The sequence below is a fragment of the Rhinopithecus bieti genome, unplaced genomic scaffold (genome assembly GCF_001698545.2).
Source record: "Rhinopithecus bieti isolate Rb0 unplaced genomic scaffold, ASM169854v2 scaffold_36553, whole genome shotgun sequence".
NCBI classification, from domain to species: domain Eukaryota; kingdom Metazoa; phylum Chordata; class Mammalia; order Primates; family Cercopithecidae; genus Rhinopithecus; species Rhinopithecus bieti.
Window position 1 is genome coordinate 1,298,553 of NW_016815774.1, and position 18,774 is coordinate 1,317,326.

At 55.2% G+C, this 18,774-nt stretch overlaps 1 protein-coding gene across 7 annotated transcripts in view; it reads left to right on the top strand.

Moving 5' to 3' along the window:
* The window catches only part of GRM4 (glutamate metabotropic receptor 4), a 125,241-nt gene that overhangs the window by 67,544 nt on the left and 38,923 nt on the right, over positions 1-18,774 (top strand). For all 7 annotated transcript variants that reach the window (XM_017853651.1, XM_017853652.1, XM_017853650.1 and 4 more), the window contains one exon: positions 18,295-18,430. In XM_017853651.1, coding sequence (XP_017709140.1) covers positions 18,295-18,430 — 136 coding nt within the window. The remainder of the gene's footprint in view (positions 1-18,294; positions 18,431-18,774) is intronic.

Consider the following 18,774-nt stretch of genomic DNA (forward strand, 5'->3'; position numbering starts at 1 on the left):
AGGCCAGCAGCTCTAGGGCTAGGGAGGAAAGAGGTAGGGATGGGGGCAGGGTAATCTCCAAGGGTCCCTTGTTTCCCCACCTGGTGTGAAGCTTGGAAGACCTTGGCATGGTAAGTGTGTGTGTGTGTGTGTGTGTGTGTGTGTGTGTGTGTGAGAGAGAGAGAGAGAGAGACAGACAGACAGAGAGAGAGAGAAGAGAGAAGTGGGCCAGGAGCCCTCAAGTCACATGTGACTCCCGCGTGACCATGTATGAGCTGTGAGGGTCCCATTCTGAAAGTGGTCTGGGAGGGCTGGATCCCCTGGCAGCCACTCCTCTGTTGCTGGCTCCCCTCATGCCTCTGGGACTTTCAGGGACTCAGAAGGTGGGACCCCGGCCTCCCAATCCCACAGACCTGCCCCAGGGGTATGGCTGGTGAGGAGGGGCGTGGTCATTTTTTCCTTCTGCCCTCCAGCCTTTGCATCCCTTTCCTCCACAGTAATTCATTCATCTGCAGAATGAATATTTATTGAGCACTGACTGTATGCCAGGCATTGGACCAGGACATTGGGGTACGGCCATGGACTAAGCAGATGAAGCTCCTGGCCTTGTGGGGCTCACACTTGGGGAGAGGGCAGGAGGAACTTGCAGTGAATAAGCAAACACATCACTGTATAATTATAATTTGAGATACCAGCTGTGAAAGATGCTGCTCTGAAGAGGAACAAAGCAGTGTAAGTGGACAGAGAGGGGCAAGTAGGGGAGACTCTTCCCTGCAAGGTTGACGGACTTTCGGTCCTCACCCTGGCTTTCTGCAGGGGTGACTTTTGGCAGATCCCCAGCTGCAGCAAGGGCATTAGCCAGGTGGAGATCTGTGGGAAGAGGGCCCCAAGAAGGGGAACTGGCATGTGCAAAGACCCTGAGGTGGTGCCTGCCCGGCATTTGGAGAATAACCAGGAGGCAGGGGCAGAATGAGTAAGGCAGGGAGACACACGGGCAGAGGAGGGCAAATTGCATGGGGCTCTGGGGGGCCCTGTGAGGACTTTGGCTTTTGTACTGGGTGAGCTGGGGGCCGTTGGAGGGTCAGGAACAGAGGAGGGTGGCGATCCCTCTGGCTGTTGTGCAGGGAATAGAGTGGGACCCTGGGCCAGTGTAGAGGCCACTGTAGTCCAGGCAAGAGGTGACAATGGCCTGGACCAGGGGTGGGAGTGGTGAGAAGGGACAGATTTGGGGTATATTTGAGGTCTGGGCCCACCGGCCTTGCTTCTGGGTTGCCTGTGGCCAGAGGGCTGGAGGGTGAGGGGTCGCCAGGCCAGGCACAGCACTCCTGGCTTCAGTACCATGGATAGTGAGTCTGCCCCAAGGTCAGCTGCTTGGGAAGTCCTGGTTGGCTCCTGCCCAACCAAGGGCCCCTTTCTGGGCCAGTCTTATGGATGCTGAGTGGGTCTTCATCTGTGAAGTTCAGTCCCTTCCCCTTGGTTTTGTTACCAGTTTCTTTTTTAGCTATACATGTTTATTTCTGGGCACTGCTGTGAATTCTTTTTGGGGCAAGGCAGGTCTGAATGTGACAATGAAGCTGGGATGAGAGGTTTGGAGCAGTTGTCTCCAAAAATCTCTTGTGTCTCTGGCTAAACTGTTGTTGCAGGGAGGGGAAGGCCAGGCAGGATTGGGGGAGGGGAGGCTGCCTTGAGGAGCAGTGATGGGAGAGACCTCCACGGGAGGTGGGCCTGTCCCAGGGTGGTGGGAGGCTGTCCTGCCTGTGCCTCCCTTCTGAGAATCAGGAGGGGCAGCCTTCCCAAAAGAGCAGCAGGTGACGTGAGTCAGGTGGGCTGGCCCTGGCAGAGAGTGCTTTCCCCGGCCTGCCGGACTTGCCTTGTGTCCATGGACGAGCCACTGTTCCTCATGAGCTCTTGGTTTCTCCACCTGTAATATGGGTACAGCTGTATTCCAACTTCGCTGGTTATTGTAAGAATTACAGAGATAGGGATTAGCCAACAGAAAGGCCTAGTGAGAGCTGGAGGGAGTGAGGGGCTACCTCTGAGGCCTCAGACCCAGGGGAGTACCTGGGCCTCTTCCTGGTGGGGTTCTCCCAGCCTCCTGCTGTGACTGTCCTCTCCTCTCTCCCTCACTTACATGCTGCATTATATCTGTGCCCCATTTTGCGGTAGATAGAATGATCATATGGATATTCTATGCAAATTCTGCTTTTTAATGAGCCAGAAGGAAAGCTAACGACTCTTGCAGACGTCTTGGGGCCCCAGGGAGGCCTTGGGATATGGGGAGGAGAGGAAGCAGGAGGAAGTGACAAGTAAGAGGAGAAGAGGGAGGGAGGGCGGAGAGTGAACAGAGGGCCATGCAGTAGGGGCTGCGGAGGGGTGCGGGAGAGGGGACAGTGGAGGCCGTCTCCCCGAGCCTCCGTGCCCACTGCTTTTACACGTAGGAAACAGGCTGAGAGAGCAGAGGCCGCTTGTCAGGGCACCCCAGAAGGCAGGAAGCAGAGAGGAGGGCCAGATAGAAAGGTGGAGGCGGGAAAGAAGATGGGGTGGAGGAAGGGAAGGTGGAGGCTGCAGCACTGGGTTCTGGCTGGTGGGCTCGGTTTCCTTATCTGTAAAATGGTCATAATACCTAGGACCTGGTTGTACTGGAAGAAGCTCAGGATTCAACATGTAGAAAGGTTACTTGACTGGGAGTGCTGCGTGAACATGAGGGGCTGTGCAATGATGGGAGAGAGTGTGTATTGTGGGGAGACAGAGAAGACGCAGAAGGTGGGCAGGAGAGAGTGGGGGAAGACAGGAAGCACAGAGGAACAGCAGCTGGAGGTGGGGCCAGGAGCCTTCCGGACAGTAGGTCAAGTGTTAATTAACCGCCTAACTAGCATGTTCATTCCTTTGTTCATTCTCTCGTCCCTATTGTTGGCTTCACAGATGGATGGCAGCTCCACGAGGGCAGGCTTATCTGTCCTATTCCTGGTGGTACCCACAGAATCTAGGACAGCTCCTGGCACTGGGGGTTGCTGAGTCAGTGACAGTGACTGCTCTGTGCCTGGCAGTGTGTGGCTCCAGGGCCCAGCAGTGGCCACTGCTGGAGTCAGAGGCTGGTGGGCGCAGAGGCATCTAGTCCAGTAACTTTCATTCACTGTGCTAAGTGCAGTGATTGAGACACTGAGATTGTTATAAGCGCCCAGGGGAGGAGGAGCTTGGGGATACCCATAAAGGCTTCCTGGAGGAGGGGGCCTGAGCTGAATCCTTAAGAACAGATGGAGCTGACTTGAAGAAAAGAGTCTGGGAAGGTGAATTAGACATCAAAGGCGAGCAAAGAGTCTGTCTAAAGGCTCCAATGTATGTTGGAAACTGCAGATGCTGTTAGAGGTGGGGATGGGAGAGGAGGCTGGGGGTGGATGAAGTCAGTCCTATAGAGCCCTTCAGGACAGGGCTGAGGATTGGACTTGGTCCTGAGGGAGGTGAGAGCCACTGAAGGTGTGAGGGATGGGAGTGACCGGGTGGGACTGGAGTTTTGGTGGAAAGTTGTAAGGGCCAGGCTGGGCAGCCTGAGGTTTGTGTGGCAGGTGTGGGGCTGTGGTCTGGAAAGATGGTGTCAACAGAAGTGAGGGTGTGCTGTGAATTAGGGCCTGAGCAATCAGCTGGCTGCTACCAGGTATGGCTGGACCTGCCCCAGGGACACTGAGCTATCTGGGGCTCCTGAGCCAGCCTGAGAGGGGCCTGGGCAGAATGTGTGAGAGCAGCACGTGCTGGTCAGCCTCAGGCAAATCCTGGCCCCTCTCTGGTTTAGATCAGAAAGGAGCTTTCAAGTCTGGGCAGCTGCACCCTACCCCTGGGGACACGTGGGACATGTGGGGAAATATGTGGGGCACTTTGGATTATCATAATGACTTGAGTGTCTAGTCCCTTATACTGTAACATGGTGAAAAGTTGTCCTACTCCAAATGTCTGTTGAGAAAAACTTGCAGACGCTACCCACCCCTCCCCCAGCTCCAGCTACAGCATACAGGAAGAGCCCCTGCCCCTTGCCCTTGTTCCCCAAGGCTCTTCTGACCCTACTCAAGGCTGCTCCCAGGATCCAGGCCTGGAATCCCTTTTCCCTCCCTACCTGGTTCCTGTCTTCCACCCCCCCGCCCCCCATCTGGCCAAGCAGGCCCCCAAGCTTTGAGGCTCCAAGGCTTTTCCCAACAGTGCTGAGAGCCTGGGGAAGTTTTTTGGGGTGAGGACTTCTTCAGCTCAGGGCTCACATCTCGGCCGCAGCCCCCAGCATCCGTCCATCAGCTTTGCCAACCTGAGTCCCCACAGCCCAGTGTCTCAAGAAGGCTTCTCCTGCTGCCCTGGGTGAGGCTGGTCCCTGCTGCCGTGCTCACTTCGGGAAGGCATCCTCTCGCCAGCCCCTCCACCAAGGCCAGCTGACACATCCACCTTCTTGGTCCCCCCTCCCTGGCGTGGGCCAGCAGCCCCATTTTCCAGCTGAAGAAGCTTGGTGGAGTGAAGGGATCATCTGGTTATATCCAGTGCTGGGGCTTGACCCAGCCTCCCAGTTTTCTGTATTTCTTGCTATTCTGCCACCAAAAGGAGTGGCCTGCAGGAGCCAGAGCCCGGCTCTTTGCCACCCCTCCCTCCTGGCCTGGCCTGAAGAGGAGGGGCAAGGGCTAGCTCAGGAGAAGGGTCCAGGGGGACTTCATTACCCATTGCCTACTTGTGGCAGTGGGTGGGTGGGAGGGGGTGCCGAGCCTGCCGCTGGCAGGGAGATATGCTTGGCCTGCCTGGGTAATTACATCTCAGCATTTCATTTTGCTTGTTAGTTTCCACTTCCAAGGGATGTGGGCTCCTAAATATTTCATCCCAGCCTGCACTGTCTGTTCTTCTGTGGCCAAACCACATGCCCAGCTGCTGACCTCTAACCCTGGCCAGGCCCAACTGCTGGCCTGACTGTGCCTCGAGGTCATCTTCCCCATGCCTCTCTCTGCCCCAACACAGGGTCTCTGCCACCAGCCCAGCGCTGGCTCCCATTCCCAGGGTATCTGGGGTGAATAGACTGGGGAGACAATATTGTTGGAAACTAGGTTCATTTCAACTATCGTCGGTTGAGCATCCTACACTCTGCTGGAAACTGGGCGGTTAGAAACGGGAAAGACATGGTCTGCCCTTGAAGGGGCCCATGGGCTGATGGAGGAAACCAACAGTAATAGTATAATAATAATAAACACTTCCTGAGCACCAATGTGCCAGGAACTGTTCTAAGCACCTTATGTATATTAACTTGTTTATTCTTCACACTTTGTTATGTGGAGACAAGGCTCAGAGAGATTAAGGAACTTGTCCAAAGTCACACAGCTAAGAAGTGGCAGAGCTGGCATTTGAACCTGAAGCAGGCCAGTTCCAAAACTGACCACAGCACAAAGTGGAGGATGGCAAGTGGCAGTGGAGAGGAGCAGGCGGGCGCGATGAGCTCCTACTGTGGGAAAGGTCTGGGATATTTCATGTGGGAAGAGGCAGAGAAGTGGGGCCCTAGGCTGGAGGGAGCTGGGCAGATAGAAACGTGGGAAGGGCATTTCTGGCAGAGGGACCAGCACTGGGAAAGGCTCTAGGGGGGAACGTTCTGGCTGAGTTGGAGAAAGCGGTCCTGCTGTGGTAGAGGTGAAGTGAGGCGGAGGAGAGGACTGGAAGGTGAGATGTGACCTCCTCCACCAGAGTGTCACTGGAGTTGGGGAAGATGGGAAGAAACTTGGGGGTCTTGTCCTGTGAGTGGCTCCTCCAGTACCCGCAGCCACACTCCACGGTGTCCCGGCCTTGACCGTGGCCTGAGGCGGGGACAGAGCCGTGCAGTCAGGCTGAGGGCCCTGTTCGCCACAGCCCCACCGCACTGCCCATGGGTTGGAGCAGGACATGACCTCGGCAGGGGCCCTGACCCACACTAGCAGTCTTGAGTCTGGCTCCCGGTTGGCCTCCCACTGCTGTGTGAGCCTGGGGCAGACTCCCTTTCCTTCATGAACTGAATCCAAGAAATGGGTGCGATTTGCTCATCAGTGAATGCTGGGCACAGCCACTGAGGGTGGGGGACAGTAGACCTGGGGTAGGGACCTCTGGAGGGCTTTTGGTGGGGGCCAGGAACTAGCCATCTCTTTGTGTCCTGCCCCATCCAGGCCCCTCCTGCCACCATCTGCCTCCAAACACCATGGCTTCCCTTTTCTATTATTTTTCTGCCTTTCTTGCTTCAAAGTGTTTTGCCTAAGTGGGTTTGTGTTAAGACATTAAGTCGATCACTCAGCAAATTTCCCTCTGCTCAGAGCCTAGCGCCATGAATAATGCAGCTCTGAGCCACACCGCCTGCGCTGCCCAGCGGCCTCCTGTCGTGGGGACGGCAGGGCTCAGCTCTGAGATGTTGAGCCCCACAGCTGCCCTGGCAGGTCCTCCAAGGCCTGCATCCTCCTCCACACCCCAAAATATCCCCTAGGGGCTGAGTCTGTCCACAGGTGATCCGCTCTAATCCTCACCATAACCCTGCTGTGTCTGGGGGACGGGGTTCATACCATACCATTTCACAGAAGGGGAAATGGAGGGTTGGAGAGGGGGCAAAGTGGCTTTCATCGTGAAGCAGTGGGAGGTTGAGATGGGACATGGCCCTGTCTGTGCCCAGACTCTGTCTCCTCATGTCACACCAGTCCAGCTCTCGTATGTCTGTGTCCCCCTCTTCTGCCCCATTGGTGCCCCTGCACCTTGAGATCCAGCCCCGTTCTCCCAGCAGGGGCAGGGATGGGCGGGAATGGAGAGCCTGGTAGCAGAGGGTGGGGTTTCAGAGGCAAAAGGAGGGCTTTGCCTCAATGTGCCGGCCACAGAGCTGCTCCATGAATAGCTGTGCCATCCCCTCCGTCCAATTGCTGGACCACAGGCCCCTCCATGGTCACCTCAGCCAGTGAGGACCAGGCCAAGGGAGGAACTGCTAATTGTGCTGAGGTGTGGCTGGGCCCCCAAACGGCGTGAGGAGTGTGAGCTTCTGCCAGCCCCTGGTGCATGCTAGGGCCTCGCAGGGTCTTCCTGGGAAAGGATTCAGGCTAATTGGGGCATTCACTGGGGAGATTTAGCAAGGAGGCCTTTCTCAGTTAAGAAGAGATGGGCTGGAGGGGTGCTTTGTGCACGTGCGGTGACTGTGTGAGAGCCGCCAGGCGGTGTGAGGGTGGGGGTGCGGACGCTTCATGGTGGGCACTGCCTGCTTGTGCTTGGTGGAGCAGGGTTGGCCGTGGTCAGACAGGGTTGTTGTATGTGACTGTCCAGGGTGACCTGTGTCTGTGTGTGGTGTATCTGTGACTCTGTGTGGGGTTATGTGTATCTGTGTGTGGTGCGTATCTGACTGTGTATGGTGATGTGTGGATGTTTCTGCATGTGGTATGATGGTGTGTGTGTGTCTGTGTGTGGTGTGTATGTGACTGTGTGTATCTGTGTGGTGTGTGTATCTGTGTGGAGTGATGTGTGGTGTATCTGTGTGGTGATGCGTGGGGGTGTGAATCTGGTGAAGTGTGGGTGTGTGTGTGTGTGGTGTGTATCTGTGCGGTATGTATCTGTGTGGTGACGTGTGTGTGATGTGTATCTGCTGATGTATGGGTGTGTGTGGTGTGTGTGTGGTGACGTGTGTGTGGTGTGTATCTGATGTGTGTGTGTGTGTGTGTGGGGTGATGTGTGGGGGTGTGTGTGTGGTATGTATCTGTGTGGTGATATGTGGTGGTGTGTGTGTGTGGTATGTAGCTGTGTGGTGATGTGGGTGTATGCCTATCTGTGTAGCAATGTGTGTGTGTGGTGTGTAGCTGTGTGGTGATATGTGATGGTGTGTGTGTGTGGTATGTAGCTGTGTGGTGATGTGGGTGTATGCCTGTGTGGCAATGTGTGTGTGTGGTGTGTATCTGTGTGGTGGTGTGTGGGTATGTGGCTGTGTGGGGTGTGTATCTGTGTGGTGATTTGTGGGTTTGTATCTGTGTGGTGGTATGTGGTGATTGTGGGTGTGTGTAGTGTGTATTTGTGTGGTGATGTGTGGATGTGTGTGGTGTGTATCTGTGGTGATGTGTGTGTGTGTGTCTGTGATGTATATCTGTGTGGTGATATGTGTGTGTGTGGTGTGTATCTGTGTGGTGTGTGGTGTGTGTGTGGCAATGTATGGGTGTTTGTGTGGTGTGTATCTGTGTGATGTGTGTGTGTAGTGTCTATGTACATCTATGTGGTCTGTGGTGATGGTGTGTGTGTGTGGTGTGTATCTGTATGGTGATGTATAGGTGTGTGTGTGGTGTGTATCTGTGTGATGATGTGTGTGTGTGTGGTGTGTAGTGTAGTGTAGTGATGTGTAGGGCTGTGTGGTGTGTTTTTGGTGATTGTGTGTGTGGTGTGTATCTGTGTGGTGATGTGTGTGTTTGTGGTGTGTATCTCTGTGGTGATCTGTGTGTGTGGTGTGTATCTGTGTGGTTTGTGTGTGTTTATCTGTGTGATGTGTGTGTGCTGTGTATCTCTGTGGTGATGTGTGTGGGGTGTGTATCTGTATGGTGATGTGTGTGTGTGGTGTGTATCTGTGTGGTGATGTGTGTCTGTGTGGTGTTTATCTGTGTGATGTGTGTGTGTGGTGTTTATGTGATGTGTGTGTGGTGTGTATCTGTGTGGTGATGTGTGTGTGGTGTTCATCTTTGTGATGTGTGTGTGGTGTGTATCTGTGTGGTGATGTGTGTGTGTGGTGTTTATCTGTATGATGTGTGTGTGGTGTGTATCTGTGTGGTGATGTGTGTATGTGGTGTGTATCTGTGTGGTGATGTGTGTGGTGTACATCTGTGTGGTGATGTGTGTGTGGTGTTTATCTATGTGATGTGTGTGTGGTGTGTATCTGTGTGGTGATGTGTGTGTGGTGTTTATGTGATGTGTGTGTGGTGTGTATCTGTGTGGTGATGTATGTGTGGTGTTTATCTATGTGATGTGTGTGTGGTGTGTATCTGTGTGGTGATGTGTGTGTGTGGTGTTTATCTGTGTGATGTGTGTGTGGTGTTTATCTGTGTGGTGATGTGTGTGTGTGGTGTGTATCTGTGTGATGTGTGTGTGGTGTGTATCTGTGTGGTGATGTGTGTGTGTGGTGTTCATCTGTGTGATGTGTGTGTGTGGTGTGTATCTCTGTGGTGATATGTGTGTGGTGTGTATCTCTGTGGTGATGTGTGTGTGTGGTGTGTATCTGTGTGGTGATGTGTGTGGTGTGTATCTGTGTGGTGATGTGTAGGTGTGTGTCTGTGTGTGGCTGGGGGTTGTCTGAAGTTATAATTGGGTGCAAATGTGTCAGGTTGGGGATTAACATGACTTGTGTGCCCAGGTTTGTGGGTGTGTATGTGGAGGATGTGATGGGATTGGGTGTGGTGTGTGTGTTTGTGCGAGGCTATGTGGTGACTGGGTGAGCCTGTGTGGCTGTGGGACTATGGGATCTGTGACTGTGTCAGTGTGTGCGTGTGGCCCTGTGCCCGTCTTTGTGGCTGTGAGGCTGTACGAGGTTCTTACTGGGTCCATAAGTGTGATGGGAGCTGTGTCCCTGGTGAGCGTGTGTGACCGTGAGACTTTGTGAGCTTGTGGTGGTGCGTTGCCGTGTGTGTGTGTGTGTGTGTGTGGCTGGGGTGTGGTGGGGGTGCTGAGAGCCTTCAGGAGGGAAAGGATGTGTGTGCTGCCTTGGACAATCCCGGTGCCCTGGTCCCCGCATCTATGGACCTCCCCAGCCCTAGGTCCTGAGTGATGAGGCCCCTGTCCTCCGAGCTCCTGCCCTCCTGCCTCAGCAGCTCCACCCCACTAGGCCTTGCCCCCTCCCCAGAGGCATTGACTCTCGGGGGCAGACCTGCACAAACACCACTACACTGGGCCCTCACAATAGCCCTATCATGTGGAGTTTAAACTATAAACTGTCACCTGTCTTCAGGCAGGGCTCTTGTGACCCGGTCCCTTTGCACAGCCAGCGTGCACTTTTCTCCACTTGCTCATCCTTTGCAGGCTGATTTCCCAAGCACTCATGGTAAGGAATTGATGTCTTGGTGGAGAAAGTAAAATCCCAGCAGAAGGCACGATGGAGGGAGACGTCCAGGTGCATGTGGGTACCCACCCCACGCGTGTGGACGCTGAGCACGGAGTATCACTGTGGACCAGAGCAAAGTAGACGCCAGGCTCAAATGGGGTGTCCAGTGCCTGAGCATGTAAGGAGGTGGCAGCTCAGAGGGGAGGTCACCGAGGGGATGGGAGCGTGTGAGCAGGTGCAGGTGCCCAGCTCCAACTCTTACAGAGCCTCTGCCCTCACGCCCATGCTGGCAGCTCCTGCCAAGCTGTCCCTTCAAAAACCTGTCAGTCAGGAACTCAGTTCTCCATTCATCCAGCAAATGTGGATTACCACTGTCCTGGGCAGGCCCTGCATGGGTCCTGGGCTCCGTAAGGCCCCAAGCAGAAAGACAGGCTCCAGGGAGATAAATGCAGCCCAGCCAGGGAAGAGCTGGGTAGGGAGCCAGAGGGTGGCTGAGCAGCTGAGGTGGGGGTGCTCCTGGCTGAGGGAACAGCATGTGCAGAGGCCTGTTGGGGGCACAGACGTGGCCAGATGGGTGGATCCTGGTGGGGACTGGGGTGGTCCTGGATGTTGCAGTAAACCCAAGTTCACTGGGTACATCAGGGAGACCCTCCTGGGAGGAGATGCAGGCGTTTAGGGTCACACACACACACACACACACAGAGGAGGCCACCAAGGGTTGTAAAGCTGGGGGTGTGTTGGGCGGCTGGAGACTGATGAGCTGGGGAGCGGGGTCACAAGCAGGAGCAGACGGGTGGGGGTGATGGGTGACGGGAACCAGGCCTGGCCCTCTGTGCAGTCCCAGACCCAGCCAGAGCCAGCCCAGCCCTCGTGTGTCTCGCACCCAGCTCACTCTGCAGCAGCCGCATGGGGAGGGCCTTTGCTGGGGCCTGGTGTCCTTCTTACCTTGAAACCCCCTCTGGCCATAGAACTGCTGCCTGGGCTCCATTATTTACATTCAGGCTTCACTCCCAGCTGAAAACAAAAGTAGCAGTCACCAGTCACCAAGCCCTCTGAGCAGCTATTTCTGGTCCCCTTCCTGAGAGCTGGTTTGGGGAAGGGCCTGGCTTTGGGAGTCAGAAGGAAGGAGCTGTGTGTGTGTGTGTGTGTGTGTGTGTGTGTGTGTGTGTGTGTTTGTGTGTGTGTGTGTGTGTACGCCCACGAGGGTCCAGGGGTAGCTTCCAGCCTCTGTTCTCCCCTCTGTCCTCCCCTATGGGAGCCGGGGGGACCTGCTGTCCTGCCCCTGTCCCTGTGTGTAACTCCCTACCCCCTACCCCGCTGGAAATTGCTGCCTTCACATTTTGCCATAATGTAGATTTTTCCACTTGAATTCCTAGGGTTTGTCTTCTCATTGTTTTCCTCTCTTTTTAAATAAAAAAAAATTTTTTTTAAGGAAAAGAGAAAGCGAGGATGTCCCTCTGTCTCTGCTGGCCTCAGGGCCGGCTGGCTGGGCCCCGAGAGGCCAGGCCTGGAGACCAGAGGGAGCTGGCTCAGGGCTCTGGAGAAGGATCTTTCTCCTTCCTTGTCTGGAGCCGAGTGTCCACCGTGACAGCCTGGGGGAGCCCTGACTGTCCCCCCACAGCAGGGAGTCGGGGAGGCAGGGCACAAGCCGGCTCCTCTCACGGGAGGCCTTTTCTTTTCAGCCCGCCCAGGCTGACTGCACCAGTGCGCACATCCCACAAGTGGCGGGCGGGGGTGGGTCCTGGAAGGCAGGGGATCTGGAGGTTGCTTGAGGGGTGGCCTTGCAGGATGACGGGAGGACTTTTGAGACAGGTGGGGTGGGGAGAGCCATGCCAGGGAGGATGGGGGAAGGGCTGCAAGGAGAGCGTCCCGGGCACTGTGGGGGCTCAGAGGGTCCTGCCACGGTCAGACCTCCTGTAAACCTAAGCTCACCTCAGGCTCGGACAATCCCAGGTGGTGCAGGACAGAAATGTGAATTCATTTAGCAGCACATCCCACCTCCCTTGAAGGTAAGTGGGATTTACGAGTTCCAAAGTGTTCTCAATTCCTGGGGTCTCAGGCAAGGCAGCAGCTCCTAGAGAACAGTCAGACCTGAGTTCAGATCCAGCCTCTGCCTCTCCAGTTGCATGGCCCAGCCCAAGCCTCCCTGTTCTCCAGGGCGAATCCAGGTGGACTGAGGGGATGCAGCCCCGTCTCCATCCAGCACGTCATGCTGCTTCTGTCCTCCTCTGCACCGATTCCAGGATGTTTAGGGTTCCTTCTCACCCTGGGACACAAGCTGCATGGCATCAGGGCTCTGTCCTCTGCAGGGCTGCATCCCAGTGTCTCATACCATGCCCAGCACATAGGAGACACTCAGTACACGTCTGTCTGCGGGCTCTACGAAGGGAAAGTGGTGGCAGCAGGCAGGCAGGTGATGTGAGAGGGGCCTGTACTTCCCTAAAGATGTGCCTGCAGATGCTCAATAAATGTGGGCTGCTGAAGAGTGGTGCTTAGGGGTTGTGCAGTGGGGGTGTGGCTCCAGGGGGCCCTTCCTCTGCCACCTGCCTGCTCAGGCTGACCCGGAGCACTGTCCCCTTGTGCTTCTGCTCAGGGTGATGGCTCTTCCGTCTGGTTTTGCTTCCCCAGCTAGACTGAGAGCTCCTGAGGAAGGAGTCTTACTCAATGTCGTTTCTTAGGGACCGACTGTGCCAGGAACTGAGCAGGGCACTGGAAGGAAGGAGGAAGGGAGGGAGCAAGGGATGAAGGGAGGAAGAAAGGGAGGGAGGAAAGGAGGGAGAGAGGAAGGAAGGGAGGAAGGGACAGAGGGAGGGAGGAAGAAAGGGAGGGAGGGAGGAAGGAAGGGAGGAGGGAGGGAGAGAAAGGGGAAGGAAGGAAGGGAGGAAGGGACGGAGGGAGGGAGGGAGCGAATGAAGAAGAAAGGGAGAGAGGAAGGAAGATGGGAGAGAGGAAGGAAGATGGGAAAGAAGGAAGGAAGAGAGGAAGAAAGGAAGAGAGGACACAGACCTGACCCTGACCTTGGGAAGTACAGCTGGAGGTGGACATTGACACAGATATGTCAGCTGGGCCTGGAGACCACCAGGAAAGGTCACCAGACCACAGATGGAAAGGACGGAGAGACTGAAAAATACGACAGGAAACTGATACCAAGTTTCACCCACGAAGTCTCTATTTCATGTTCACGTGGGGATGCCTGAAGCCTGGGGTGGTGAGGGTTCCAGTTCACACCCCGGAGGGCTGGCCAGGTGAGAGCCTGCTCTCACGGGAAGATGGGATTTCAGGAACCACATGGCTGGGAGGAGAGAGGCAGGCAGCCCTAGGCAGGCAGGCGGGCGTGGAGGAAGGTGGAGGAAGGCAGGCAGCCTCCCTATGGAAGCCCTTGGGCCAGCCGCGGCCTTGCAGCCCATTTCACAGATGAACACAGGGAGACTCCGGTGTGTCCTGCTGTGTTCTCTGTCAGGCGACCCCACATGAGGACCGCAGCGCCCTTGCTGTCACCTATGTCTAAAAGTTTTGTCCAGCCGGGGTTCTGTGGCCCAGATTTGCTGAGTAGTCCCATGTTACCACATCTGCTTGATTCTGATTATTTTTTAAAGAAATAAAATGTGGATTGAATTGGAACCTTCTTCAGTCCTGTTCCTCTCTTCTCTCTCCAGGTAACCATGATTCTGAAAGGTGGCAGGTTCCCTTCCTGTCCTTGTTTAGTCACTCAACAAATATTTTGGAGCACCTACCGTGTGCCAGGCAGTGTTCTAGGCACTGGGCAGAGTGTGATGAAGACAATGGACAAAGTCTCTTGCCCTCATGCAGCCTTTTCTCGTATATGTAAAACAAATATATATGCGTCTTCATAAATATTATATGTGGTCTTTAGATTTTACATAAATGGGACAGATCCTGCTGCAACTTGCTTTTGTCTGTCAATTGTACGATTTCAGGATTTGCCATGCTGACACATGAGAACTCTTATTCATCTTAACTCCATAATAGCCTATTGGGCAAACACACCACAGTTTATTCATTCTTCTGTTATAAAACATTTAGGTTATTCCCATTTTTTTGCAGTTTCAGGCAGTGCTGTGTTGCGCGACTTCACGTGGGTCTCCTATGCCCACATGCGGGGGTTTCCCTGGGGACGAGTGTGGATGGGGAAGCACTGGCTTGGAGGCAGCCGGCGCGTTCAGCTTTACTAGATGCTGCCATGTGGTTCTGCAGAGAGTTCTGATGGACACGCCTTGATCAGGTGTCCAGTTGCCTTGTAGTAAAGGCGGGCCCCGAGGGATGGGGCCAAGCATAAGTCAGTTTTGATGTGTGGGACAGCCCAGGGAGAAGGGGAGGTGTGCAGCCTGGGCGGGCTGGGGCGGAGGCGCAGAGCTGGGAGAGACAGCGGTTCCTGCTGAAAGCAGTCAAGGGCTGGCCTGGATCCCAAACTTCCCAGTGCAGTGGTGAGAGCCTTGTCTGGAGGTGGCTCTGCCCCTGCTACTGTGCGCCCCTGGGCAAGGCCTCTCTGGCCTCCATCTCCTCACTCTCCATTCAGCTTGGGCCAGGAGGTCTCCAAGGTCCCCATGGACTTGATATGCTCAGATTTTCTTGGCAAGTGGCTGTGGCTTCCTGCCCCTGGCCGGCGAGCAGAGGCACCAGCTTGGCCGGGATGGCAGAGCTTGCAGCTGGCAAGTGGCAGTTGGGTGTTTGTCAGGAGCCTGGGCTGCTGGGGTCCTGGCAGGAGGCTGGGCAGGGGCTTGCCAAGGGGAACCCAGGAGAGCCAAGGAGGCCATGGGGACACCCAGCCTTCTTCATCTGTGTCCCCCTCCCCATATGGTCCTATGCCTGGAGCCTGAGGAGTAGAGGGCCCCAGTCTCTGCCCTGAGATACGGAGTGGGCTTGTTCCCTGAGGACTTTGTGGGCTTTAATTTGATTATATCTACTCTCAGTATGGACCCATGGATTCTTATTTTATTCAATGAGAGAGACTGGGGGAAGGGCACAGGGTGAGGAGGCATGCCCCTCCCTGGGGGAGAGGTTTGAAACAGGCATCTGCGGGAGTGTTAGCCATGTGGCCCAGGGGCTGGGCACAGGGATGGCTGGTGGGCTTGGTGTGACTTTGGGTCTGTAGCAGCGTGGCCTGGAATGCACAGGGTGGGCTGTGGTGATGATGGACGTTGATCTGTGCCAGTGCGTGCATTCTGTGACTGTGTGGACACATGTGTGCACACATGTACACGAACGCACCTAAACAACAGAGGCTGCAGAAGAGGCTCTGGCTCGTGAAGCACTGCCCCTTTATTCTCAGCGGCTGCTGCGAAGTCATTGCTTTGCAAGAAAAGGGAACTGTCCAGGAGTGGGAGGGGCTGCAGGAAATGGGGGCCTCTCCACCTGAGGGAGGCTCTGGACACAGACCAGGATTGCAGTCCCACTGACTGGCTGTGTGACCTTGGTTAGGCTATTTCACAATCTGAGCCTCAGTTTCCTCATCTGTGAGATGGGGATATTAGCACTGGCTAATGTGTGAGGATTTGAGACTGGGCCTCGCATGGTACCAGGCATACAGTGGATGCTCAGTGGCCTCTCAGGTCGCTCTGGCCCTCTCTGGCTGCAGCAGGCACCAAGAGAGCAGTTGAGGCAGAGATTATGCCACTGCCAGGAGTTTGTGTCATCCCAGAAGAGGGGCCGACTTGTGAGCCAGTTCCTTTACCCACTCCCCTGAGCAGACATGCTGACAATAGGGCTGTGAAACAAACGGACCCCATGGGTACTTGGTATTTCATTATCTCATCCTGGGGGCAGCAACACCAGTGGGCACTCACCCCAGGATAGGCGCCGTGCCCCATCCTGCCCATGGGCCCACAAGCCCCCTTGACTCCACAGTCCTGTCCCTTCATTACATGACTGGCTGAAAGGTGGCCGCTAGAGCCAGATGGCCCAAGTTCAAACTCCAGCTCTGCCCCTGACTATCTTCATGATCCTGGAGAAGCAACTTAACCTCTCTGTGCCTCCATTTCCTCATTTATAAATTGGAGATGTGGTGATTACACTGGCCTCAGATGAGTGAATCCATGTAAAATTTGCAGAATAGCATTTCCCATGCATTGGATACTCCATAAATGTTCATTAGTATTATGGAGCTCTGCACACCCCCTCCGCCCGCACTCCCCTCTGGTCTGAATCTCTTGCAGTTGCAAGAATATCAAACCCTCCTCAGACTGCACTAGCATCTGAAGTACCTTGTGGCTAACTCACACTCCTGCTGACTGAGCCATGGTCACCTAATCCTTCCTTCACCAGCAAAATGAAGCTTGCAAGATATGCCCTGAGGTGCCAGGCAGGACCATCACACGGATCCTCTTAGAGGAGCATCACTCAGAAATAGGACTTAACCTAACAGTTTCTCCCTGTTTGAGAGCAATTAACTCCCTTCCCCTGCCTTCCTCTCTGCTCCTGGAGCCAGGTGGCTCATCCTTCCCTTCCCTCTCCTCCCAGTCCAGCCTTTACCTCTGTCCATCTGTCTCCCCAGATGGGGGGAGAAATGTCGCAATTGGCCCACTTTCTAAGTGGAAAGAAACCATATGGAGGGTTTAGTTGGGAGCTGAGAGCCAGCCTGGCCAGCGATGCAGCCAGCAGCTGCCTCCCTTGGCTCCCTCTGTGACCCCAGACTGACAGGGACCCCAGTCCTGCACAAGCACCCTTGCTCCTTCCCCCTCCCCATGAGCTCCTAGTAACCATGCTCTTCTCTAGCACTTGGGACTTCTTGGTGTCTTAGGAGAGCCCTAAGGAGCTGTGTGTGTGCACATGTGCATGTGTGTGCATGCATGTGTGTGTTGTGTCCTGTGGGCCCAGGCCAGCAGGGTGCCTGGCACAGAGCAGCCACTCCTTCCAGAGCATACCCTCTTCTCTCCAGAATGCCTACCGCCTGGCCACTTGCATCCTCTGAGGACTCAGCCCAGTGTCACTGCCTTTGGGTAGCCTTCCCTGGCAGCCATCTCCCTACCCATGGGTAGGGACCCGTCCGTGGGTGGAGCTGGGTGCTGGCACTGCCCTGTGGGGCTGGTGGTAGTCGTGTCCCCTGCACTCTGAGCCCCTGGCAGCTCCACCCAGAATTTTCTGATGTATTGGGGCAAGTCTGTGTAGAAGGCTCAGGTGACCCCAGCCTGGACCTCCAGGTCATTTGGAAGCCCAGGGGTGCCCAGCCAAGGTGTTTGGTTTGAGGCATTGTGTGGGACCCAGAGGAGGGCAGCCGCCGTTAGATACCAGGACTGGCTTCAAAATTAATCCCTCATGCTTTTCCACTGACTGCCACCATGGGCTTCTGGGGTCTTATTCTCTGGGGGTCTCCAGTTCCTGGACTCCAGTAGGGCAGGTAACTGTGTGGCTTTGGGTAAGCCACTTCTCTGAGCTTCAGTTTCCTCATCTGTCAAAGGCAGTGGCTGACACAAGCATGGCCCACAGATGCTCTGTACCACGAGGTCGGGTGAGATTTAAACACATGAATGACATCTGTCCCCTGCCAGCACTTGAAAGGCACATCTGGGGCTGGGGACTGGCTGGGACAAAGTGCTCCCACGGTCTCTGATGGCCGCCCAGTCTGGTCATGAATCCCGGCAACATCAAGTATTAACCCTCTTCTGATGGTTCCAGCCAGTGGCCATGCACGCTGCTCTTACCAAAGGCCTGGTGATGGGCATGGGACCCAGGGACAGGAGCCCTGAGAAGCACGTGGATATGGGTGTAGCAGGGACTGACGCCTCAGGGTGGGCTCTATTCCCAGCTTTAACCCTCCAAGAAACATTATGAGGGGGTTACAATAAAAATAATCAACATTTACTAAACACTAGGTACCGGATGTTGTCTTTATATGCATTACCTCACTTATTTTGTAACGATTCTATGAAATAGGTAATGCCATTATTTCCACTTCATAGGTGATGTATGTGCATCACAGAGAGGTCCAGTAAGTGACCTAAGGTCACACAGCAGTAAGTGGCAGAGCTGAGATTTGAACCCAGGCAGTCTAGCTCCTAAGCATGATGCTGTGCTGCTTCTAGCTGCTGTATGGGGAAACTGAGGCTCAGAGTACTTAAGTGACATGTCCAGGGTCACCAGCTGGTAAGTGGAGCCAAGATTGGTACTGAAGCTGTTCTGACTGCACAGCCCATATCCAGAGACTGGGATCCCAGGGCTGGGAGTCAGGCTGGGGAGCCTAGGCAGCACCCAGCCCCCATCTTCTGGAATGTGTGTTGGGAGAGTGGTGGGGAGATTCGGGTTCCCCTGCCCACCCCAACTAACTGGTACCCCTCCTGCAGGGGGCGTGTGCATCGCCCAGTCGGTGAAGATACCACGGGAGCCCAAGGCAGGCGAGTTCGACAAGATCATCCGCCGCCTCCTGGAGACTTCAAACGCCAGGGCAGTCATCATCTTCGCCAATGAGGATGACATCAGGTGAGGGCAGGTGGCAGCACGGTGGGCACCGGGAGCCATGCAGGTGTGGGCAGAGCATGACAGAGGGTCCTGTCCTGCTGGAGACCTTCCCAGGCAAGCCTGACCCCACCCTGGGATCCAGAGAGGTGGGTGCGGGTGAGTGTGTATGTGGGCAGGGAGACCCACAGGCTGGCATGCAGGCTACTGCTATGGGGCACCCCTTCCCTCCTCCCTCCATTTCCTGCATCCGTTCCACCTGCTAGGGATGGCTACCTGGGTGCTTTAACAGAGGGCTGAGGCTGTGAGCTTGGGGCCAGACCACTTAGGTTCTAATGCTGTTCTCCCATCTACTCGCTGTGTGACCT